This window comes from Uloborus diversus, chromosome 3, assembly GCF_026930045.1.
Source record: "Uloborus diversus isolate 005 chromosome 3, Udiv.v.3.1, whole genome shotgun sequence".
Lineage (NCBI taxonomy): Eukaryota > Metazoa > Arthropoda > Arachnida > Araneae > Uloboridae > Uloborus > Uloborus diversus.
Genome location: NC_072733.1, coordinates 207,301,427 through 207,327,746, shown reverse-complemented (window position 1 = coordinate 207,327,746; position 26,320 = coordinate 207,301,427). Strand labels below are relative to the sequence as shown.

Here is a 26,320-nt window from a genome sequence, read left to right as displayed (position 1 = left end):
ATCTCAGTTTGTTATGTTTTTCCTCTTACATAGCAGCTTTTTTTTTTTTAATTTTGAATGCAATTTTGAAAAAAAAAAAAGATAAAAAGTGACTCAGTGAGGGGGGGATTCCAATGACAGTTTAATGTTCCACTTAATGCATTTCTTGAATACAGACATCACTTTTTAATTGAATTGAAATCATGTTTACGTGATATTGTCAACACAGAATCTTCATACTTCCATCTCTCTGCTGATGAAAATAATGCCATTAATGAGTTTAAAAAATCTTTTGTCTTTACAGTAGTTGATAAAGCCAGTTCTAATTATTCTATCAGCTGCAAAAAATTATATGCTAATATTTTGAAAAATGAACTAGAAAAAACCACCACTTATAATTCCTCCAAATTAAATGAATATTCCATCATCAAAAAATTTGCTGCTGCTTACAAACTTTTTAAATTGCCAAGTCCTGATTCTGTTAACTTACCTTACTTATATGCAATTCCAAAATTTCATAAAACACCTGTTGGGTTTCATTTTATATGTTCTGCCACCAACACCATCGGAAAAAATCTGAGTGTAAAACTTGAACAGTTTCTCAAAAAAATTCTCGAACAACTTAAACTTCAACAAAAGAATTGGTTTTGGATTGTTAATAATAGTGTAGAAGTGATCAATTTACTTAATATGCTTGATATAAATAACTTGGAAACATTTGATTTTGAAAACCTCTTCACCAATAGCACACTCATTGAACTTTTTTCCTCTGTGTCAGAACTTTTAAATTCTGTCAAGGATTCCCTTGATTTTAATGAGTTGCTTTTTCTTGGTCTTTTTAAATTTTGTATTTTCAATTATTTTTTCAAAAATGGTAATTCATGTTTTCTACAAATTAATGGCATTGCAATGGGAGCTAATTTTAGCTCTACATTAGCCAACCTTTTTCTTTTATATTATGAGAGAAAATATTTAATTGACAATCCTTCCTCTACACCTCTTTGTTGTAGATACATTGATGACCTATTGTATATAAATTTTCCGAATTTTTCTGAACTTAGGAAAACTATTTATCATAGTTCATGAACGCTCAAAAAGACTAGTTTCAATCAAAATAGCTTTAATTTCCTGGATATCAACATACAAATTGATTCAAATTGTTACACTACAGTCTATGATAAAAGGCGCGAATTTAATTTCACAGTTAACAGCATACAAGATTTTTCCTCCTGCTTAAGTGAAATGGTTTTTATTAGCATCATTGTTTCGCAAGCTATCAGAATAAAAAGAATTTGCAATACCATTTCTGCATAAATCAAGAAATTTCAGTACTCAAAAACATACTTTTTAATAATAACTTTCCTAAAACTCTAGTTGAAAACATTTGCTTAAGATGCCTTTGATGAGCATTTTGCTTTTTTTGAAACCGTTTAACTGTGTAAATGCATGATACAACCGTGACAAACCATTTTTGTGGATCACCGGGGTGGATGAATTTTACACGTGGGAAACGTACGACTGGTATGTTTCTGGAGTAATATTATGGAATTGAATTTATCTTTTAATTTTACGTTGACAACTGGAAAGAATTTCTATCATGTTGAACATCGGAATTGTCTCTTTTTACATGGATTTCAAGATAAGATAATTTTGTTATTTGCAAGTACTGTCCTGTGGATGGCTAATTATCGGAACTTGTTTTCCTAATTAGTCGAGGCGAAACCCCCTGCTTTTAGTTTTAGGTTTGAGCTCTTGTTTAATGTTTATAGTTTAGCAAGTGGTGCATTTGCCCAATGTTACTCTATTTTGTATGTACTGGAGCTTAAACATTCTCTTTTAGTTCAAAGTTAAATTTTTGGTCTTTTGACCATAACTAATGAATCCTCCGCGGCTGATGAGCTCTGGATTCATACTTTATCTTTTCCTATTTAATAACTTTTTGCAATTTTCCTTTTTATCATCATTATTTTTATATAATTTGTTTAATATTTGAAATTTAGTTTGCTTATTCTATATTTACTTGGCTTTTTAGTTTTGCTGCGTTGCGTATCTATGGGCTTTTGGTGTGGTCTTTTCAATATCTTTCACTTTTATTATTATTATTATTATTTTATATATATATATATATATATATATATATATATATATATATATATATATATATATATATATATTATACTTGCTTTTTTTCTGTAAAACATGTTGGAATAAATATGAAAAGCTAAAATTCCTTCACTTGCTGGTAAGAAAAATATTAAAGAAGCGAACTTAATAAACAATTTTTTCACAAGGTCATTTCCAAATAATGTCATAGTAACACATGCTCTCCAATAGTCGTCTTCATGTTGTCAAGTCAATACTTAGTTTAGCTCCTAAAATTACCAAAAATGAGGTATTTTATTTTTTCCCTTTATTCCAAGTATCCAACTATCCCAAATGACTGTAAAATCAGTTAATTTTAGTCCCCCTAAAAGTGACTTTAGAAAAGGTTTGTCTTTACATATGTCAGTAGCTTGTAGAACAGAATAGACTTCTAGACTTTTGATCAACGTTTAATTTACACTAATAAGCTGTGACCTCCATACGTTATTAAGAGAAAAAATGTTCAAACATTAATTTAAATATCTCCTAGAATTCATGACTATATTTCAGTAAAAACTGCATTATGCATCAACGTATATTCATAAATGCATGCCAAATATTGAATGAAACACATTAGGAAAAAACACTTATAACAACTTACTGATAACTGTTCAGTTAATTCCATATTTCTTGATTTTAACAACTTGTTTTCATGCATGAGAATTTCCAGCTCTTCATTACATTTAGATGGCGAGTTTATTTCATCTTGCAGAACATGATACTCTACTTCATAAGCTTGTAGTTCTCTACTAATTTCTAAAGTAGTTATCTATACATAAAAAATACAATGTTAAAATGTGATTTTTACAGTTAAAAAAATACAAGTGATAAAGAGTAATTCATCCATTCACCTAAAATAATAAATGCTTATCTTTTGTTGATTTTTTTCTGCTAGAAAGATTCTTGTTTACTTAGCTTCAATAACTATACACTGATCATAATTATGAATTCTATTGGTAACAATTAGCCTGCATTTTTATAAGTTGTAAAAATATGCTTTCTAATCTAGCCAAATCAGAAAATTTTCGTTTTTAAAATTTCTTGGACTTTCATTTTTTTTCTACACTTGTGTCATTAAAAGGAAGCTATGAATAATACACCATTTTACAATTTACAGGGTTGCCAACCTTCAAGGAGCAATTTGAAGAGTATTTGTGGTGATTTTGAGGAGCAATTTCAAATTTTGCGGAGAAGTTGGGTATTCTGTATAAAAATCAATAAAAATAACTAAAACCACTTTACAAAAATTGTTTCAGGTCTTTAATAATCATTTTGAGTACTAGTCTAAAAATAATTATTTTTAAATTAGTGAAACAGCTTTAAACACTAGTATTTCATTCTTTGAGTATACGCATATTTAATTTCCCATTTTTAATTGTTTGTTATGACAAAATAGCAAAACTTAAGCCTGAAAACGTTTGGCCGGAAATTGCGGAGCAAAAGAACTTCTATGCAGAGCCGCGGAGTTTCGCCATTTGTACGTAGCAACTCCACAAAATGCGGAGCAGTTTTCAACCCTGAATTTAATGTATAAAATGGAATCAACGAAGAAAATCTAAGGGCCAAGTTAACTTCCAATTTAGTTTTTGTAAAAGCATGTCTTGTCTCCAGGTGTTAGTGCACGTGTGAATGTCGATCTCAGCTAAGTGTTACAGCAAGATCAAAGTAACTTCCCATCTCGATCCTTCACAGTTAAATTTCTATAGAGGAGAATTTTTCATCTTCCGATTTTGAGGATTTTGGTGGAAGGAGAAGGAAAACATGAAAGTATATACTGCCATGGGAAGGCAAAGCACAGTATCTGCAGAAATGAGTTTTTTTTTTTTTTTTTTTGAGATATTTGAAGAAACAAGTTTTGGATTCCAATACTAACAATAGATAAAAGTTCAAATTTAACGATTTTTTTCATTCTTTATTTTTAGAGGAAACCAAATAAGCAAGCTTGTACTATAAAAAAGTACAATAGATGAAAAAAATTAAAAAAATATGAAACATGTAAAATTTCAGATCCCTTTATTTCCTCGGGGCAGTGCAGTTGAGGCTCGCTCAAAATCACAAAGTTAGTTGGAGTCATAACAACTGGTAGTTATAACTAAATTGAAGTCAAATAAAAATTGAACAAACAGAGAAAAGCTGTATAATTCAATTTGTATTTATCTTTAAAAAGTTTTCTTGAAGGTGAATTAAAGACAAAATAGTTCGTAAACATTATATAACCCAGCATAAAACAGAATTAATATCGTATATAGACACTGCCATTATGGTGAAAAAAGTAATCAACTCTTTTTGTCTCATTTTGTAGAAAAAAGAAAAAAATGTACACACACACACACAAAATTATTCTTACCTGTTTGACTATATCTGCCATCTCTGACTTTGGAAGATTTTTAACATCAGTCTTTAAAATAGCCATGGTAGACTCAAAGCTATCAGTTTCAAGAATTTTACTCTTCAAATGCGTCAACAGTAAAAATGATATTTTCAAAATGACTTGAATTCCATCAAACAATAAAAAATCTACAATGAAATAGGTGACTTAAGAGAGATAATAGTGCTGAGTTCAATCATATGTCAATAAGTGATAATATCTTAAAGTTTTCCTTTGTTTGTTATTTGTGGTTGAACAACAGTTTTTTGGCTTTTGACAACATTTTTTTTTTTTTTGAAAAGGGTGTTGAAATAAATTATGTTACGCTCCAGAATCAATTTTGTTGCGTTTATTTTTAAACGAACCTGCAATTTTATTCTTCTGTGAATTGTATTTGATTAAGGTTAAAGGGCAATAATTCATAACTCTGAACAGATAGTATAAAACTGAAAAGGTAAAATAAAAAAAACAGAACATGTTTCTGAAATTTGAAACAAAGAACCCAGGTGCTCATTTCAAAGATTTTTTTTTTTTTTTTTTGGACTGCATTTTTTAAAGTGATAGATAACTTACTATAAAAATGTAAAGCAAATAGCTGGTCATGGTCAATTTTATGATGATGTTCAATTCATTACAACAACTTAGGACTTTAAGAGTGCACTTGACTTTTTTTACTTCTCAAACATGTGATGCGCAGCAACAGAGCATAATTGAAGTATACTTTAATTGACATATATTCTATGACTAATATTCAAGATAGAATCAGATTTGTAACTGTTTTATAAACTGTAACTCGATTGAAATACTATGAAATGGGTTGAATTAGGTCTCTGGTCACTCAAGAAACGTTATGAGCGACAAGATATTTATAACTTCTACTAAATATTAACATTTATTAACTCAATTTTTATTAATCTAGCACAATAAGTACATTTGATTTCCCTCTTGCAACAAGATTGCATTTTGAACTGCTGAATATGCAAACTGTAAGGGATATACAGAGAGCCCAAATAAAATATAAACACTCTACAAGAAACCACTATGCAGTCTACAAGAATCTGAATTCCAAATGCGTTAAGGAATGAAGAATAAGAAATGCTGAATATACAAACTGTAAGGGATATACAGAGAGCCCAAATAAAATATAAACACTCTACAAGAAATCACTATGCAGTCTACAAGAATCTGAATTCCAAATGCGTTAAGGAATGAAGAATGGTACTTTCTAGATCGATGGAGAACCTCCCCACTACCATCACAACACGAGAGCTTATTTTGACTGCTATCCTGCAAAACATTTGAGTAGGATGAAGAGGAAGTTCCAAGTTACCTCCAGGATTCAAAATGATGGACTTTTTTCTTTTCTTTTTTTTTGTGGAGAAATGTCAAACACAATGCTTAAAGCACAAGACTAGTTAGAATTGATGAGTTGAGAGCTGCTATTAAAAGAGAATGGGCTAAATACTAATTGAAATGCTTAGAAAAATTTTTGGATTCTATTGGTTGCTATAAAAATTTCCAAGGTTGCTAAATAGAAAAAGAAATAATACCCTGGAAAACGACAGAGGGTGACAACAATCATTTTTCAAATAAAGTATAAACAATAAATAAGCAAATTTTGTGATGCTGTAACCTCTCTTTTTCCAGAGTCATGCTAACTTTATTGTTTGTTGCATATTTTTTGATATACAGTGTTGTTAGTTACCTTTGAAAAATATTATTACATTTATTGCTTGTTTTCGTCGATTGGTCATGTTTTTTCAACATTGTAAACGTATGTAAGCCATTATTAAATAAGCTATTTTTAACATGGGCTCTTTTAACATGTCACAAAAGTTAGGCTTTGTTTTTTTTTTTTTTTTTTTTTCTTTATGGAAAGTTAATATTCCAGTTGAAATCAACAGATTTAAACTTTTCAAGTTACTTTATCATATGACGAAACTAATATTTCAAACAACGGTTTTAAAGCTTTTGTTAAATTAATTTTTGGCCAACAAGCTGACAAAATGTATGGCTTAATGATTTTTCACAACAGTGTCAAGAATTATTGATGTCATACTGCACAACTGCACTAATGAAAATAAAGCACAGAGTAAGAAAATACAATTTACATTTTGAACTAAGTTTTAGTTTTCACTACGATGCACAGAAAAAGTATCTTTTAAGGAGGATCATTAGGTCTTTAAAAATAAAAAAAAATTTGGAATAGCTGCATCGAGCTGTTATTCCCACATTTTTTCATATTCAATACATAGATTTCAACCCAGTTTATGTACATCATTGGAAAAAAGACATTTAATTCTGTCTAAAGTCATCATATCATTATAGTCCAAGGCATGAGAAGGTGAGTGCTGAGGATGGAATCCTCACCAGGTACCTTGTTTAAGGAGGTAATAAAAAATTGACAGTTTTGTTGTAGTGCATATATTTTGTTTCATGTAGTAACATATCAAATAATTAACAGAAGGGGGAGTTACAGCCTTCAAAAATTTTTCTGAATTTCAAAAAACAGAAATCTATATTGATTGACCTGCAAAAATGTTTTAGTACTTTTGTACTGTGCAATGTAATATGGAATAGTGTCTTAGAAGTCCAACACTGCCAAAAGTAATAACACATAGTTGAGTTTAACTTAAAAAAGGAATTATCAATAATGGAAAAAGCCTTTTCAAAAGACAATTTTGTTGGAGAAGTACTCCAATTTGCAAAGAATTCTTGGGGTCATCTTTTTTGAAAGTTCCTTTTGTAAATTGATACAAGGAGAAAATGATGCTGAGATAAAATACTGACAAAAGGCTGATGTTTAGAGTAAACTTTGAAAAGTTTCATAATCATCGATAGGTTTCAACAATAAATCAAATGAGCACTGCTGAGAGATAGACTATACTTGAGATCAATTTGCAATCATAATGCCCTGTAACAAGATAAAACCCGCTGTAAAAAATTTGCAAAGTTTATACAAAATTTGGTTGGTATGTAGAAAATTATAATCCGTTTTCTGTAGTGCTTACAGAAATTCCACTTCTTACAAGACTTCAACAAAGACTGTAATAAAGTACTTTACAGTGGTTATTTGATAAAGTTAACTATCATAGTGGTTGCTTGCATTGGAACAGAAGTTATGAAGTAGAAAAGAGAAAGAAATAAAAGATAGATTTCAGTGTTGCCCTTTATGACATTTGCCTAACTTTTAGCATCATTTTAGTGAGGACTTTCAACACATTCCTCTCAAGTTCATCTAGTTCTTTAAATCCTCACTTAAACTAGCTAATACCAGTATTGGAATTGCTGAAAAACTTTTTTGTGACATTTACTTTGACCTGTTCCATAGATTTCCAATTGAGTTAAGGTCTTGAACTATCCTAAGAACATTTTAGCAGTAAAACATCATTGGCTTGAAACAAGTTTTTATGTAAAATAGAAATATATCCCATGGAGTTGAATTTGGTTAAAATATATTCCTCATTCGAAGGGAAAAGGTCATAAAGGTCCACAAAAAGAGCTAATTTAGAATTATACGTGAATAAAGATTTTATTCATATACATTTAGGCATTTTTGCTCCAATGTTCCAATTAATCACATAAATTCTGCCCACAATTTTTGCTCTTATATAATCCCAGGTACTATTCTGAGTGTTTCTTAGTAGGTGAAATGCAATCAGGATCAAAACTCTTCTCCAATTATTATCTTTATATGTTTTATGTTATCGCTGCTAAAGAGATAAATGCTTGTTCCACCACTATACCCTTGTGCAAATTAATTAAAACAAAATATTTTTCCATTGATTTTAAAATCATTTCAAGTACTCTTCACCAATCACACTAAAATTTGTAAAAATATTTATGGGATGAGTAAATCCTTTACCTGGCATAAATTTACACCAAAAAGAGAGGTTCTGAGAGCGCATGTGCAGGAATTTCCGAAGATGAAAGCAGCAGCTATGATAATGTCGGTTGAGATTTCACTATCGTAAGCAATGGATGTGACACCGCGAAAGCGTACAGAGATTGTTACTCTTTCTAAACACCTATAGAGAGATTTCAAGTGTAGTTGGTGTGAGTATTGCAACTGTGGGCCGTACTATAAAACAAAATAGAGAAACAGGATCCATATTTCCAAAGCGGAGAGAGAAATGTGGCCGAAAATCGAAGTTAACACCAAGTTATGACTATTCTGATAGACATTGGTAAACGATATTTATCCGCGTTCTCATTCCTAATGTAATGTAGTATAAAATTTACTTTATTCAAATTAGATTAACTTCTCAACTCTTTCGGCACGTGTAAAGTTTCAGTTTTAGGTTGGCATCCTTTGATGCCCAATCATATGCAAATGAGGCAAGTATAAATAGTGAACGATTCCAATCGTTCTCTCTCTCTTCTTTTGTGTTCGTCAGCCTCTTGTGAGTTAGGTCCGATAGGTGTTGGGGAGTTGCAAACTCCGCCTCCACTTATGGCCGGGTTTTATTCTTATGAATTTATTTTTGTTAGTTTATTTATTTTAGTTACTATGGACCAATAAATTTTTGGTAAGATTTTAACAAGTTTCCAATGTTCATTTCTTCACATTAACATTTGATTCTGCACCTTCCACTGTGTGATATTATCTCTGCTTGTATAAGCATGTAACATTGTTGACTGACTTACGAAATTTAGCCCTTCTGCTTTTCGTTTAAACATCGTAAGTTATCATATTCTACTTATGCAGAGTAAAAATGATCATCAAAAGACTCTAGCGCAGCATTTAATAGAGATTCAAAAGATAATGGAATAAATATTAGCTCATCTACTGTTCGGCGGCGCCTCATTGTCGCCCGTCGGCCAGCCCAATCAGCCTATGAAGAAACAGCTTCTGACCCACCGAATGAAGAAAAAGCGCTACTTGTAAGATCCACTCTGAATCATGCCCAAATGTTAGTAAAAAGTCCTGGAAATCATATTATGCACTAAAACTTGATTTTATATAAATTCAAAAAAAAAAAAAAAACATTTCTTCTTAGTTTTCTCAATTTTTTGAGTTTGTTTCAATTAATTTGCACAAGGGTGTAGATCTAGTTGATCTGATTACACAAAATGAAAATGTTCCATTCTTCAGCAGTCTAGTTAACATGACTTTTTTGCTTTATTTAATATTTTCAGGTTTTGTTTCAGGAGGGAGTTACTTTGGGGAGAGGGAGATTCTCGCAGTTAGACAGGATTTTCAGGATCTTTGTCAAACAATCCTGGGACTCAGCTTGTTATTGCATTTTAACATTTTAATTTCTTGACTCCCAAGTGATTTTTTCTATCAAACAACTGCCAGCAGAGTTTTAATTCTGCCAGTAAAGTTAGCAATAATAAGCAATAACATAAAAACATGTTATTTTCAATTGTCAGTAGAGTTTTGTTAATTGACAATAACATGTTTACTAGAAAATGAGTTTCCTAATGCCTCAACATTTTAGGAAAATTATTTTTAATTTTAACATCTAACAATTTTTGCTTTAAGTACTGACTTACTTATGCAATAATAAAACTTAAATTCTGTTTTAGGCTTGGTAGTCAACTCTGAATGCCATTTATTTATGTATTTATTTACTTATTTACATTTTAACAACTTACAAAATGAAAAAAACACAAAAACCAGTCAACTAACTGAATAGCAATCACAAAAATAGTAGTAAACAATTTCTCTGTTTTAAAACAAGAAACTAATTCTAATGATTTAAACTCCCAGACTTACTATATTCAAATGAAAAAACAGGACACTTTTAACCTAAGCATGATGTTCTTCTTTCTAATGATTCTTAGCTCTAACTTTAAAAAATAGTAATAATTGACAATTTTTTGCATTTATAATTTCGGACCAATTATCTCTTTTTTGTTTTGAAATGGGATATGCAGTTTTATCTTACTGCAGCAAAAATAATTATTATCAGCAATTAAAAATCTGTAAAGTTCATTTCAACTAATAGGCTTCCACAACTTTGGCTATGACCGAAATGACTGCATTGATTAGCCATTTTGGCAATTAAAAATGGTGAAGCTAACCCAATTGATGTTGATGACATGATTTCAAAATTTGGCAGAGCCAAAAGATGGAAGATAGTCTAACTTCTATGTTAAAGCACAGCTTTCCAGGGCAGATCCTAGTGAACAAAATATGTAATCTATTGAACTTTCGATAAAATTGTATTGATAGCAATAAAGTTACATACATACTACTATCAATAATGAAGGGTTAAAAGTGTACTGAATTGTATGCTAAAAATTTAGTTTATTAATAGGAATGAGTTCTAATAATCTTATCCTTTTCAAAAAAAAAAAAACTTCTCATTATATAGTTAACATTTTGCTGCTTACCTCATCAATTTAACCAAGAAAATACTTTAAGTAAATTTCATTTAATATATCGATGATGCCAAGGGGGAAAGAATAGCAATTTAAAACCACCGCCTGACTTAGCTATGCTGCTTAAGTTAGCACTGTCAACACTGAAAAAGCGGAATGACTTTCCACAACATAAACTACTGAAGCAATATTTTTCTCATTTTTGTAGTTACCCTATACTTATAAAACACACATCATCTTTGAAAACATTACTTAAAATAAATCTTTGCAGGAGCAGTTACCATCATCTAAACTGGAAATAATATATGTGAAATCAGATCTTTTTTAATTTTAAAGAATAAGCAAAAAGTCCAACACTCATAATAATCAGGCAAAAAGGCACAACTTGATGAATGAAAAGAACAATAAGTTCAGTAAGTGCTTGTTTGTATACATTAAACTCAATCATTTGACCAAGAAGTGAAAAAAATTGTCAAAAAATGTCTTGTAGTTGAATTTGGATGGATGTGTAATAAAAAGAGCATAGTTGAATATATGATTACCTGATTTGATAAAGCTGCTGTTTGGTATTGCTTCCAAATGATTCTGTATTTTGGATCTTTAAAAATACATGCAAGCCTTAAGTCATTTTAAGTCACTGTTTAATATTGACCAACATTTACTGTAATAGACTATAAATGAGAAAACCATCATAAACAGACAAATTTAAATTTTAATATGGCTAATGTCTCACATTTTAATTTTATTTATTCATTTACTTCTTGGCTATATTTTAACCTGACCAAAATATGTTGATTTATTGAATAATGTAATTAAATAATTTTTATTTCAGAATGCTAGAAGAACAATGATTGAATTGCAAACAGTTTAATACATTAATTTTTATTTATCTAATTTTTTAACACAGTTTTTGGTACAAAAATTTGAAAAACATTATCTTATTCCCCTCTCCCCCCTCAATTGTATATTTTGGAAGTGTAAGACTTCCAGCTATTTTTGCTTACATGTTAAAATTAGAACATTTTTGTGACACATGTAGGTCTATTTAATACTTGACAGTAAGAGATTAATGAATTATGCGTTAATAATAATATTCTATTATGTATGAATAATAGAAATAAAACATACATTAGAATAACTTTTGAAACGTTTTAAATGTTAATACAGTCAACTCTTGATAACTCAAAGTCCCAAGGGACCGGCTAAACCGTTCAAGTTATGGGAAGTTTCCACAACAGTCTCAAGAGTTTTGGACCTGATGAAAACTTCTGAAATAAAAGAATAGTTGAGTTATCGAGATTTGACTGTATATAACAGTTGAAATTTATACAAAGAAACAGCTTTTAATTTTGTCCTTTCTAAATATGCTTCATATTATTACTCATTTACATCAATATCATCAACTTGTTAAAGTTCTTTTTTCAACTGTAGAGACCTGAAGTACATACGCAAAAACCTTCTAGTAATTACATCTGATGAGTTATCCTTAACACTGAATGTTTTAACAGGTATTTAATAGCTGAAACTTTACTGTAATTCACCAGAAAATATGGGAACAATTAACCTAACTATGAGTTTCGTTTTCAACTTGAACACAGAAATATTTTAGTGAATTTGAAACATACCGAAAATCCGTGCCACAAAGCCAACTGGTAATACTGATGTAAACAATGTTAGGAACCATGGAGCTGCATACAATGCTGGTGGAATGTCAAACTTATCAAAGTGATCATAGAGGTCCTTGTGATTGTCATGGAGTAAACGTGAAAGCTGATACATTTGAACCTTAACCAATAAATAAAATGAATTAATTTTACTTTAAAGCTATCGATAATTAAAAATGAAAGAAATGCAAACACATTTTACAAATTTAGTTACAAGTCTTATATGCAGTAAAATTACAGCAGGTTTTAGAATTCTTAATAGTAGTGGTTTTTAGCTACAGGATGACATATTCTAAAAAATGGTTTTGATGGGTATATATTTTGAAGCATTGCAACACCTTTAAGAAAATATATGGAAAATGTATGCAAAAAAAATGGAATCTTGATTTTAAATGCTAGTACCTGAATCTTAAAAGAGTAAAATAATCTGCCATTCCAACGTATCTTTTAGTGGTAGTACCAACTTCACCAAAAAATATGATTAAAATTTTGGCATACAAGTGATTTTCAAAATTGGTTTAAATAGAATGTTGCATTTTATTTATATGCCCTTTATTAATAATTCTACCAGGTTTTAGGAATGTCATAATATAGTTATCATCAGAACAGACATTTGCAATTTCTTTGCTGCTCTAAGTTATAAGTTTATTTATTTTTTAATTTGTTGCAAAGCTTAGGAAAATGATGGCATAACATTGTATTGCAAAGACAATGTAAAAAGTAAGAAATAAAAAATCACACTTTTTTTTTTTTTTTTTTTTTGTCAGACTCCTACATTTTTTGAGATTTGTTCCAACCTTAATCTCTAAGTAACACATACATATGAACTTTTCTTCACTAACATCTTACTTGGAGCTCTCATACAGCTTGGGAGAATCTGGAATGATCTGCGAAATCACCTCATAATCCCATCAAAAAAAAAAAACTGATAGGGGAAAAGTGGAGCAAATCACGGCTTTATGATTTAAGTGAAATCAAAAGACATTTAGAGATATTTTCAGGATAAATATAAGCGAACTTTGTTAAACATTTCAGAAGCTATGTTCTGAGTTTAGAAGTACTGATGTACATAGTTATTTTATTGAAACTTTTTCTCTTTTGCCAACCTTTGCAAAATGACGCTTTTGCCCCTTGCATGGAGCAAAACCAAGTACCATAGAACTTCAACTTGGGGAAAAGGCTAGTTCAAAAAGTTTTAGTTGGGGAAAAAAAAAACAAAGATGCAAAAAATACAAAATAAGGATGCTTATCAGAAGTAAAAATAGTGTCATCTTCCTCACAGTTTTGAGCAAGGATCATTGCGATTTAGAGAATTGTATCGACTCCTCTCGGTGAATTGATTTGCAAGTAAGCCCTTACAACAAATGCAGGTTACATTTCGCTCCTGGGTAGAACTGTCACATTTAGTTGACATTCTATCAAGAAATATAAGCTTTTTTTATTTGTTTTTAGTACTGGTTTTGGTACATTTCTTTCCTTATTTTGTCTGGCCCATACAAACAGGAGCTTTTTTTCAGTGTTTTGGCTTCATCTTTTCACTTCTTGTCGATTTTATTTTTTCCCCTTGCTTCCTTTCTTCTTTATCATTATTTTCCTTCTGTTTCAAATTTTCAGTTACCCTTTTCCTACTGTTATGTTTTATAAATCTATAGATAATAATTTAAATAATGAGCTCAATTTTTACATATAAATTTAAACCTCTTATTTTCAATTTTAAAATGCCATTTCTTTCTGTTTAGTTAATTGAAATACAATCATCTATAATTTTTGAATCACAAAAAAAAAAAAAAAATAATGTTCTTTTTTTATATCTGTAATATGCAGATCAAAGCTCATTCCTTTCATTTCTTTTCTCAAAATGGAGGGGTCTAGAATGCAGTCTTGCCCCAATAAGCAGTGAGCAATTTGGGTCTCAGTATTCAGCAAAAAAAATTTAGCAATTTTAGGACTATAATCAAAATGGAATATTTCATCACTAAGCACAAATACAGTTTGTATTAACTTACGAGAGGAATGCATTCTAAGACCCCTCGGGGTAGTCGAAATTTCGCATTGTGGAAAAGGGTATGTGTAGAAATTTTATAAATATACCAAATTATTTTAGACACTTGTAAACAGCATCTCAAACTGTTCTCAACTATTCCTTAATTATATATTACCGTTTCTTGCATAAAGAACTAAATTTTATCAGTACCAAAAAAAAACTTTTTTTCAATATAAAATACTGTTACGATGCACAAAAGCAATGATCATTGACGGAAAGAGACATAAAATAAAGCAGTAAGGTAAGTACAGTAGGTAATAATAAAATACAGCGCTATAATATTACGATACGGCACTCAGTAATTACCTATTATTTTTTACTTAAAATATAAAGATGATGGGAATTTATTCTGCCCAATTAGACTTATCAGTCTCCCCCTGACACCGCATGGGTATCAGGAAGCTCATTAGAAGAAGAGAAAGAACAGGAAGGAGTAATAAATTAATTTCCTGTTTTATGCCAAAAATTTTCGTGTTATGAGTGAGGAATTAGCGTTAGCTGTAAAATTAGTTACTCCTGAAAACCTCGTCTTATAGCCATTTTGCATTGTAGCAGGAATCTACTGTCCACCACTAAATACAGTGAGTCCCAGACTCATTTCATTTTTTTTCAAGGGGGAAGGAGCAAAGTATATTTTCCCCAAAATACTCTCCCCCCCCCACACATAAGTATATACATTAATTTCTAAAAGTCAGGGTTCAGTATGTTTGGTAAGATTTTATTTGGGGAAAGCTTTTTTATACCGGATTATATGGTACTTTTGATATCATACACAATTCTACTTTTTATTAAGTTAATATATCTTTTTTTGCTTATTTTTTTAGAGAAGTTAATCGTACTTTTAGGGTCTAACATGAATGCATTTTTACTCATTCGCAATACATAAATATTAGTATAGAGAAATATTTTGATCATCATTTTCATTTGCTAGATCATAAGATCTAGCAATCTAGCTTAGACACTCACTTGAAAAGCTACTAATTCCTCTTTATATAGCCTTCTTATTCCCAAATTGAACATGATAAATCTCATCATTGAAAAGGCATGAAATTCTTTCATCTATAATGAAACAGTTCTTATCAGAGATATGCATTAAAATAGCAATACAGATTAAAGCTAACTACCGTGAAGTTAAACAATTTTAAAATCACATGTTAACTTAAACTATGTGGTAATTAATTTAAAATGTAGAACAAATATTTAAGACATAACATTTTACTTAAAACAGAAAATGCATACTTTAAATTTAAAAGTAAAATTTACAATTTAAGCACAAAATGAACAATTCTAATTCTTACGTAGTTCCACTCTTCGTAAATGCAAATATGCAGTCACATGAAAACATATTTGAATGCGTAGGGAATGATAGTTAACCATAATAATTGTATGTTCAAAAAAAATGTGGAATAAGAAATATTGTTAAGTGTGATTTCAAACTTCAGCTGAATGTGGATAATGGAGGGAAGAAAGAAAGTATGGGAAAGAAAAAAAAAAGTAAAAAAAATTTACTATAAATGCCAATTTGCTCATTTTTATTTAAAGGGGCAATTTCATGGGAAAATGGGCATTTTGTCTCACACATAACAGCTAATATATTTTATAAAACAAAAATTTCAAAAAGGGATTGACAAAATTTGTTGCTCAAGAAATCTCAAGCATATATATATGACTTCTTAAGAAAAAAAAATTTCATAACCTTTTTAAATTAATACTCAATGAAACATATTAGCTATTGTGTGCAGGGCAAAATGTCTGCCTTTCCATGGAATGGCCCTAAGTAGCTTTGAATACCAGCGATGTTTGAATCCTAATGCTGTAGCTATACAGTGAATTTCAAGTTAAACCAAAAGTACAGTTCAATGTGCATGATTGTTGGTTTTATAATTTCCAATGCATTCAGCAGTATAGCATTTCTTTGCAGAAAGTCCATCTACTATGACCAGATGATGTCACACAACAGCAACATTTCAGTGGGGATTTTTTCAAAAAATTTTGAAGACCAAAACTGATTTTTATTTTATTTTTTTAATCTGATGTGTAATTATCTCATCTTGATAGGTTGGTTTTCTACTGAGAGTACCACAATATCGGAATTCAAACAATCCAAAAAAGAATTTCATTTCAGGTCATTCCAACAAGTACTTTTTTACACCTTTTTAAAAATACAAATTTATCCTGTTAAGTTCCCAAATCCGGTAACTTAACATTACCCTGCATTCAACTGCAAGATTTGTGAACTGGATAAACAAGTTGCAAAAAGTTCTAATTTAAACATTTAAAATCTGCAGATAAAGTCACAGAGTTTGACATCTTTGAGATTTTTGCAATACATTTCTCTAAAGTGGACATGCAAAAAAGATAAGCATTTCCACACAGAAAGCATAAATTTGTATGTTTACTAAAGTAGCTACTCGTACGTTAAATGTAAAATATATCAACTCTACACAAAGATCTTAATTTTAGCTTGTAAACAATCTCATTAGCCAACCAACAAATAAGTGGTTGGTACTGAAATAATGTGAACACTAATTAGAACTGTGTTTATTAATGAATTTCATGTTAACAAATAGATTGGTCACTAAAGTTTCTGTTCTGTAAACAGAACATGCATTATTTTATCTTTAGCAAGCAGCTTTGAACTCTAGAAATTGTTTTTTTTTAAAAGGTGTAAGATATCTGGCATCTCTAAATTTCAGACAGGGTAAACTGTTGTAGCTTGTCTTGGAGGGATATCTTAGATTACAATTGTAAATGCTATGAATGTGCATGATCCTCTAAGACTAGCATTGTTCCTATAAAAGTAGCTTAACCATGACTGATAGGCAGCTGCACAACCATGGAATTTTGTAAGTTCCCATCATCACCTTATAAAAAGGTAAACTACTTCAATAACAAAAGTAAAAGCGAAACTTTGGGATTATCTTCATTGAAAATTTCTAGAAAATGAAAAAAAACATGTGATACAGTAGAAGATTGTTATAATTCACGCTTTTTGGGAGTGGAGGTTTTGCATTATACAGATCATTTTACAAATTTAGAAAAAATATTCAAAATGAATTGATGAGAAAAAGTTTTAACTACAGTGGGTATTAGAGAGCTCAGATTATATTATTCCTAAATAAAAATGCTTCAAAAGCGAATTATTATCATGCATTTTCACTAGCTTTGCATAGCAGTTGCAATTTCAAGGACAATTTGATGCTATTTTGTTACTGTGAATACCAATTTTCATTTTTAAGTTTTGCATGAAAGTGGGAAAATGAAAAACTACTATAAAAGTTAATTTGTCAACGAATACTGTTATGTTTCAAATGCAGAATATTGGGCATTTTTAACTGCACAACTTATTGCTAAATTCTGATCAACAATGCAGTTTATAGCAAACAGCATTTCACAGATCTGGATCACAGATATATGGACATCTTCAGATCATCTATTGAGTAAGGAAATAAGTGAAAATCCTTTTTTGTAGACCAAAAAATATTGTTTGAATATAAAAAAATAAATGATTTTAAGCAAAATATTTTCCACCTGAAACAACAACCTTTGCCCATCTCTCAGAAAGTAAATGGATTCCTTATGCGAAAAATTCTACTTCTTGCAAAGCAGCCAAGTTACTGATCCATGTTTGTATGCTGTCATATGAGGTGAAGAGCCTTCCAGTAAGTGCCGACTACATCGACTGGAACAAATGGCATTCTGAAGGGCAAAGTCTGGAGAATATGGCAGGTGGGGTAGGGACCTCCCATTTTGCTCCTTCTACTTTGTCCTCCCGGACAAGTTGATGAATATAGAGCCTAGTGTTGTCATGCTACAAAATCAACTCCTGCTGTTTATTGTGCCATTCTAGGTGCTTTTCTTGAACAGCTTGTTTCAACTGCATTAGTTGAAGTTATTTTAGTCTATAAATATTAATTAATTATTAATTTTTGACATTCTGTAAGGCTTTTTGTTCTGAGTCATTGACATTAAAATTACCAATTTTGAAGCAATGAAGCCAATATCTGCAAATTGGCTCTGATGGAGCATGGTCACCATAAACATTTCCTAGTAAATGACAGGTTTCAATATCAGTTTTCATCTAAAGATAGTAAAAGAGAAGAATTTCCTCAAAATGTTGCTTCCTTGCATTTCTTTGCAGAAAAATATAAAATTTTCAATGCAATATGAATACTTTCTGTTTATGCTCCAAACAAAAGCCTTACACTACATTTAATAACTTTCATATTCACCTTTCAAATCCATGCATCAAAAAATTAGAAAAGATGAATGAAATAATATCAATACCATCTATGGAGAAAGGATTAAAACTTATTTCCATACTCAGTATATGAATTAAACCTACAGTATTATATGACATTAAGCTTTTATGAGAAAATCATTTGGATGTTGAAACGTATTTGTATTGTTGATGCAAATAGGACTAGAAATGGTTTTCCAGCATTCAAAGTCAGAAACAATGGTCTGAAAGCTCCAACGCTTACAGGAGCATAACATTTTATACATAAAAAAAAATTATCAAACAAAATTTTTCCTTATATCTGTATTTTCCCCACTTGTGCTTTAGTTACTCTTTTGAATAGCACAACATGCAAACAGATCATAGTTTAATACAGCAGACTACCTTTATAACGCCGACCTATGTAATGCAATTCTCTATAAGCCGTACAACTTTTCAGAAGTAAATAATAGGTTTTGAAGTTTAAAAAATCCCTCTGTTTTGTTTTACAAACATAAAAAATTTTAGGCAAATTAAATTTTTGAACAGTTTTTCATCTTTCCATCTTAATTTAAAGTTTTTAAATAAAAATTAGTATTCATAGTAAGCAGAAAATACCAGATGACTCGTGAAGATGCAGCTGTTATGCAAACCATGAAGCTAGCAGAAGTGCAGGATATTTCACTTTCTTTTAATTGTGAAACATATTTATTTGTGAATGTCTAATTGTAATGTTAGTGCTTTAATACTCATTGCAGATAAAACTCACTCTGAAGTGTTTTTTTTATAGATATATATATTCTGAATGTTAGTTTCAAAATTTGTGAAATGATCTATATAACGCAATAACCTGTATAATGCAAAAGCTCTGGTCCCAAGGTGTGCGTTATAACGGTCTTCTACTGTATAGTGTTCCAATAGATATTCAGCATCTTATTCTTAACCATTTAGTCTTAGGGATGAGCACTGAAGAATTTTGCTAAGCAGATGACATTTTAGGAAACAACCAAAATAATGTTTAACTTACCAAATTTCAAAAAAAAAAAGAAACTACTAGAGAACATATACAAACATACTCAATATATAATAAAAGATTGCCTACAGTATCATTAAACTCTATAGATTCACAATGAGAATGTACTAATACTTTCCTAGATTCATTATTTGCAGTTTTGTCATCCGCAAATCAGGTTGATACAAACAGTCGAGTCGCGACTTACGCGAGGGATGCGTTCCAAGACTTCTCGCATAAGTCGAAATTTTGCGTTGTGGAAAAATATATGCATACAAATTTTTTAAAGCATACCAAATACTTTTAGACACTTATAAACATCCCTCAAACTACTCTAAAGCATTCCTTATCCATACACTACAGTTTCTTGCATAAAGAACTGAACTTTTACTATAGTTAAAAAATAAAAAACTGTCATTCTATATGAAATATTTTAAGATGCACTAAATGAATGACCAATGAGAATAAAAGACATAAAATATAACAACACAGTATGCAGAGCATGTAGTAAAATTAAAATGATGCACTATAATAGTACTGTAGATACAGTAGCAATATTTAAGGGTTAAAAAATGAAGATATTGATGATTTATGCTCCATGATCAGATCGTTATTCTTATCTAATACATTTTTAAATACGGTTGCTTCGCCTTTTCTTTTATAATGTTTCAATTTGTGGCAACCTCTTCTTTTCCTGAACTCCACACAATAACAATACAAGAGCAGCTTCCATTTTAATAATATTTACTTTGCTAGACTGCTCCAGAAGCTTCAATATTGAAACTAAGTTCTGAACTTTTATGGATATCTTTTTGTTTTGACTTTTAAATTTACATATGGAAGATTCACTCTACTTATTGTCACGTTATCGTTGACATTTTGCAGTTGTTGGAGCATATCAAGAATCTTAGCCTTTTTAAAAAAAATTTACCAGAAACCTTCTTTTTCTTCCCATCTGCACAAACTTTAGATGGAGGTGACACTTAAGTGCTATTACATTTCTTCAACTATATCAACATATTTAGAATGAAAAAAATAAATGAAAGATGCTGAGTGGTTATTTGATGCACTAGACTAGTTTGGTGCAGGAATTTTGGCTCAGTGATGCTTAAAGGGATGTAATTAGTTACTAAATATTGATTGCTCATTCACACAATCAATATTTAGTAGCCAATAATGAAGCTGATACTTCCTTCCAAAAAATTCGCGTTAGCTCTAAAATTCGTTACTTGTGAAAAATTCGCATTATAGCCATTTTGTGCAAGTTGAATCGCGTTGTAGCGGGAGTCGACTGTATATGGCAATAGCAAACTGTGGCCTGTCACACGAGTAAAAGCAAGCGGATCTATTTCACCTACTAAATACAACAGGCCCCATCAATGCACAATTTCCTCACCTTACATCAAAGTCTGCCTATTTCAAGTATTTACTTTTACATTTTTGAGATGTTCCTTGACAACCTGCATTTTTAAGAGTAAGAACATTTTTAATATTACAAAAGTTGATAAGCTAACCAAAACATCATGTAGAGAACATCAGCCACGCATGTATGATTGTAAAATCAAATAGCTCCATGTGTTTTTATAAATAATAAGATTTTTTTAAAGGTTCAAATCTGAGGCTATGATACTGGGAGTTAACTATATGTACACAAATAAAATCAATAAAAAACACAGAAAACTTACATGTAGCAAAAAGATTCCAGCAATAAATCCTAGGCCTTGACAATATCCTACTTCAGTATCAGATAATGAATAAGCTTTAAGGACATTGTACAACGCTAGTTGCCCAGAACCCAATGTTTGTTTGAAAAACGGATGGTCGGGAAAAGTTCTTCCTATGAAATTGAATATTAATATTTTAAACAAAACCTTCTAAAGCAATATACTTCAAGCTTAGAGTAAACCCAATTATATAATTGTACTTGACAGTAAGCAATAACATTTTAGTACAATCAAAAGACATAATTTTAATTTAACTTATAAAAAGTCTCATATTTAAAATCTTAATCATTAATATTGTGAAAACTTCTCTGTTGTCACCATTGCATTAAATTTTAATAACATCTTCTGTACAATGGCATGACAAATAATTTCTTTTGGAATATGTATACATCAGGGTTGGCTTTCTGCCGGCAGAAACTAGTTTTTGCCGTGCCAGTGGCAGAAGCTGGTTATAATTGGTAAAAACCGGCAGAAACTGGCAAAAACTTAAAAATGTCTTTAATAACTCAAGTAATTAGTAAATGATATTTGTTTAAGGGGCATTCCACGGTATTTTTGACATTATGTAGAGTCCGTAACGTGACATTTTTTTGCCATAACTTTTTACTTTACCGTTTGATTTACAAATTATTTTATTTTGAGTTGGTGTGTTGGTAGGAAAAGATCAAAATAAAATAATATGCTAATCAAACAGTAAATTAAAAAGTTATTGCAAAAAAGGTCACGTTACGGACTCTACATAAATGTCAAAAATACCGTGGAATGCCCCTTAAGTAAACTAAAAAACTAAACATCATTTCATCATTTAAAAAAATAAAATCCCACACTAGTGCCCTTGATTTAGTTCAGAAAGGGATTTTTCCAATTGCAGAGGCTCATAGTATTTGGATTAATTTAACAAAGGATAAAAAAATCATACAGGGGTGCTTAGGAAAGAGGAGTGACATACAGAATCAAACAGGCATTACTGATTGTAATTTGCTCACTTATACGCTTCCACTAAATTGTTTGTGATTGAAATTATCATGTCATGTGCTTCAAGTTAAGACAGTACCAGAATTTTACTTGCCTAAATTTTGTACCTAATGTCACAGCTTTGCAAAACAAATTGGCCCCATTTCTGAAAACTTATTTTTCCAGTCAAATTTTTTTTACCACAACCCCAGTTATTACACAGTGGACCAGTTATACAATAGATGAAAGTTTCACGAACATTGCTTGCTCCTTGATGCATTGTCTGCTAGCTCTTCTGTTTTAAGAATATTCTAAAATTTCTCATCTGTTTGTAACAAATTGAGAACCTGTTTAGATTTTTGGAACCACCTTTTCTAAGAGGCAATTGCAGGGTCCGAACAATGTAAGATTTGATTTAAAATTGTGATAATTTTGTAATAAAATTACAGTACTTTGGTTAACAATTATTTTTTCCATGCATTTTCTGTTGTATATAAAGAATTAAGTTCTCATTTTGTGAGTTTTTGCCAGTTTCTGTCGCAAAGTGGCAGAAAGTGGTTTTTGCCTTGCCGGTTTTAACCGGTTTCTACCAATAGTTTTAACCGCCTCGGCAGAAACTTGCCAACCCTGGTATACATACACTCATATCTATGTAGTCAACTCTTCCAAATCTGCACAGCTTCAGACCAAGCTGTCTGTGGATTTTAGAACTTTGTAGACTTCAGATTAAATGTTTGCTTATATATTGTACAATGTTGCATTAAAATAAAATAACCATTTTTTAAGAAACTGTTGTACGAAAGAACTTACAAATAAGTAAAAAGATAAAAATTAAATGATCATTTTTAAAAATAGAACAGCTTGCAGCTGTTTATGTGCAATTTCAATAAAACTGTGTTGAATAGTTGCATACAGCAAGTAAATTAGTCTGTGAAGCTCAAAGTTTTTTCTTTTTTTTTTACGATACAAGATGATTAAAATCTTCCTTTTTTTAAGGAAATCATTTTTGGTCCTTTAAATGCACAAAATGACATTTTCACTAGAAAGTGAGCTAAACTATGCCCCTTTTATTACCTAAGATAAAGACAGACATTGAAGATGCCTGGTGACTTTTGGCTACATAGTAAATACATTAGCTAAAAATGTGTTTCACCAGACTTTTTTTTTTTGCAAAATGACTTGATTTTATACTTTACATGTATAAAACAGCAAAATTATAAACACTAAAAGATTAAAAATCCAATGATTAAGTGAGAGGAAACACATTACTTTCCTCTCACATCTCCTCTAGCAAATATATGCGAGGGCAGATCAAATATAAACCAGAATTTCTTTAAAACATTGTGTATATATATATATATATATATATATATATATATATATATATATATATATATATATATATATATATATACATATATATATTTACTTGGCTTTTTAGTTTTGCTGTGTTGCGCATCTATGGGCTCTTGGTGTGGTCTTTTCAATATTTTTCACTTTTATTATTATTTTATATATATATATATATATATATATATATATATATATATATATATAAGAGCTATCCTTTTTCATTACAGAGAAAATGTGTATCAGAGGAAGAACACTAACAGATTGCCAAGTTTTTGATGCTGTCGTTATAGAAAGAGGGACATGTGCCAAGTCAATTATGCACAAACTCCTCTATACACTTGCATCATCATCAAATTGTTGTCCTCCTTGGTCGATTTTCTTAAATTTTTCATATCACCTGCCTTGCAGCTACTGTTTAATTTTATGTTATTAATGTTACTTTTAATTATCTTTTGAAGGACAGAAATATAAAAGAAATAAACAACTATGTGCATGATCTCACTGGAACCTCCCCTGAACTCTCTTACCCCTCCCCCCTAACTCTTTTGATTTATTTCTGGAAGAAAATCAGGATCATTTCCTAAAGTTTACGGTGATACCCTAACCCCAGCTTTTTGTGACACAACTTGATTATTTTTTTCAGTTATTTTATTCCTCATAACTATAACTTACTATTTAACCCATTCCATGACCAGCCCGAAAACCCTTAACGCGCATGCCGCAGATAACGAACAGAGTTGCTTTTTGCTTACTTTGTAATAGCACTTTTCTCCCCATTTTGCTATCGGGATTTTAATGTTGTTTTTGCCGTTCAGCTTGCATTCGAAAATCGCTTCGCTTTATTAGTTTTTAGGCACTGAATTAAATGGTGCAATAAAATACAAGATTGCTAATATTTGCTGAAATATTCATACATTTACATAGTACATAACAGGAAAATAATAAACAATAGAGGATAGGATGAAAAGCAATTATTTTCATAACACGAATTATTTTATTCCTTTAATTTTCCTTTTGCTTTTATCTATATCATTTTTTTTCTTTTACTAGTAAATGTAAGATGATCTATCTTTCAAAAAGCCTCAACAAAACATTCTTCAAACAATTGACTGGTCGAGCCAACCTGTGAGCAAGGGAATTGAATGGATAAAAACGCTTTAACTATGTGGGAATGATTTTCTAAGAGGATAAAAAGTATTCTTCGGTGCTTTTTGATATATTGTTGCTCTTCAAAACGACCAATACACACACAGACAGCCTTTGTTGGTCGGTTCTTTTATTATCTCAACTCCGATGACTTTTAAATCCCTTCTGAGTGCCCAGATATCAGTTGCTCAAGCGTGGGAAATATTTTAAAGATAAATGATTACAAAAGATCAAAACTTGCGGCTAATCCCCTATTTCCCTAAAGGATACTTTAGTATATGCAACTAAAAGCCTCCAGCTGAGAGAGGGATAACTAGGCCAACTAGGAGGTCCATACAAAGTTGATTCCCTAAGGAGTTGTTTGCTTTTCGCAAACATCCGAGCAATTTAGTTCCATTCAAAGAATGGACAAAACGACCATTATTTAATGATAAAACGTGGAAACAAAGCTTCCACGAAAAGATAAAAATATAATGCCTGATTATTAGAAGCATTATACATGTCCCATCCAAGAGTACTTGAAAGGTTAATATCTTAGTAAAATAAAATAAATTACGACAAGTTTCGTGAAATACTATAAGTTACATCCCTTTTGTCTAAGCAAAAGAGCTTGATTACCACTCCCCTAAGAGCACCAGAACCCAACAGAGAAGCGCAATAACAGGGTTCTGCCCCTGGAAGGATCGTTGACACATATTCGGCCGAAGCAAAAACTGCTAGAAACGCCGTGACCACACAGGTTCGTCGAAGGCAGTTAGGAACCATTTTCTTGCGACGAGCCTGAATCGGCCGGGGCAGTTTTAACACAAACTGTGCGGCCGATCCTGTATTGGCCGGGGCAAGGAATGGGTAATTTTTGATTCAAGAAAAAAAAATTTAAACATTATTTGATGTAAGAAAAAAGTTCATAAATACTTTATTTTTTTTTATATATTTTTACAAATTGATGGTTGAAGATTGATTTTTTTAATTTAATATTTTATGTTGAATAAATAAACACATATATACAATTTTGCATCATGTTTCATGAGTCAATACCTTTCCCCTTTAGAATAGTGCTTTTAGATAACCTTATATTTTTTATAATTAATTAAAAAAACTTGTATTAAACGACTACTAATAAGTTAAAAATAAATTTAAATAGAAAAACGCTTCTAAATTTGCCTGCTGACCACAGGCTGCTCCTAATATTTTTAAACTATAACGCTTAGATAACATTACGTGATTTTTTATTAACATTAATATGAAAACTGGTTGAAAGATATTGCATGAAATTTTGAAATTATTTTTGGAAAATTAGGAAAGAGAAGAGAAACAGTCTGAATTTCTCCGAAATAAACTGTTAACTATTTCTAAAACCCAAAAAAGAAAAAGAAAAAAGTGAC

General features: G+C 30.6%; 1 protein-coding gene across 1 annotated transcript in view; it reads right to left on the bottom strand.

The window, feature by feature from the left end:
• LOC129219402 (TBC1 domain family member 1-like) overlaps positions 1-26,320 on the bottom strand; it is a 122,394-nt gene that overhangs the window by 14,373 nt on the left and 81,701 nt on the right. Inside the window, exons 16-20 of the mRNA XM_054853791.1 lie at positions 21,444-21,595; positions 15,494-15,586; positions 12,445-12,604; positions 4,469-4,638; positions 2,723-2,890 (exon numbers count right to left, since the gene is read on the bottom strand). Of these exons, the coding sequence (XP_054709766.1) occupies positions 2,723-2,890; positions 4,469-4,638; positions 12,445-12,604; positions 15,494-15,586; positions 21,444-21,595 (743 nt within the window). The remainder of the gene's footprint in view (positions 1-2,722; positions 2,891-4,468; positions 4,639-12,444; positions 12,605-15,493; positions 15,587-21,443; positions 21,596-26,320) is intronic.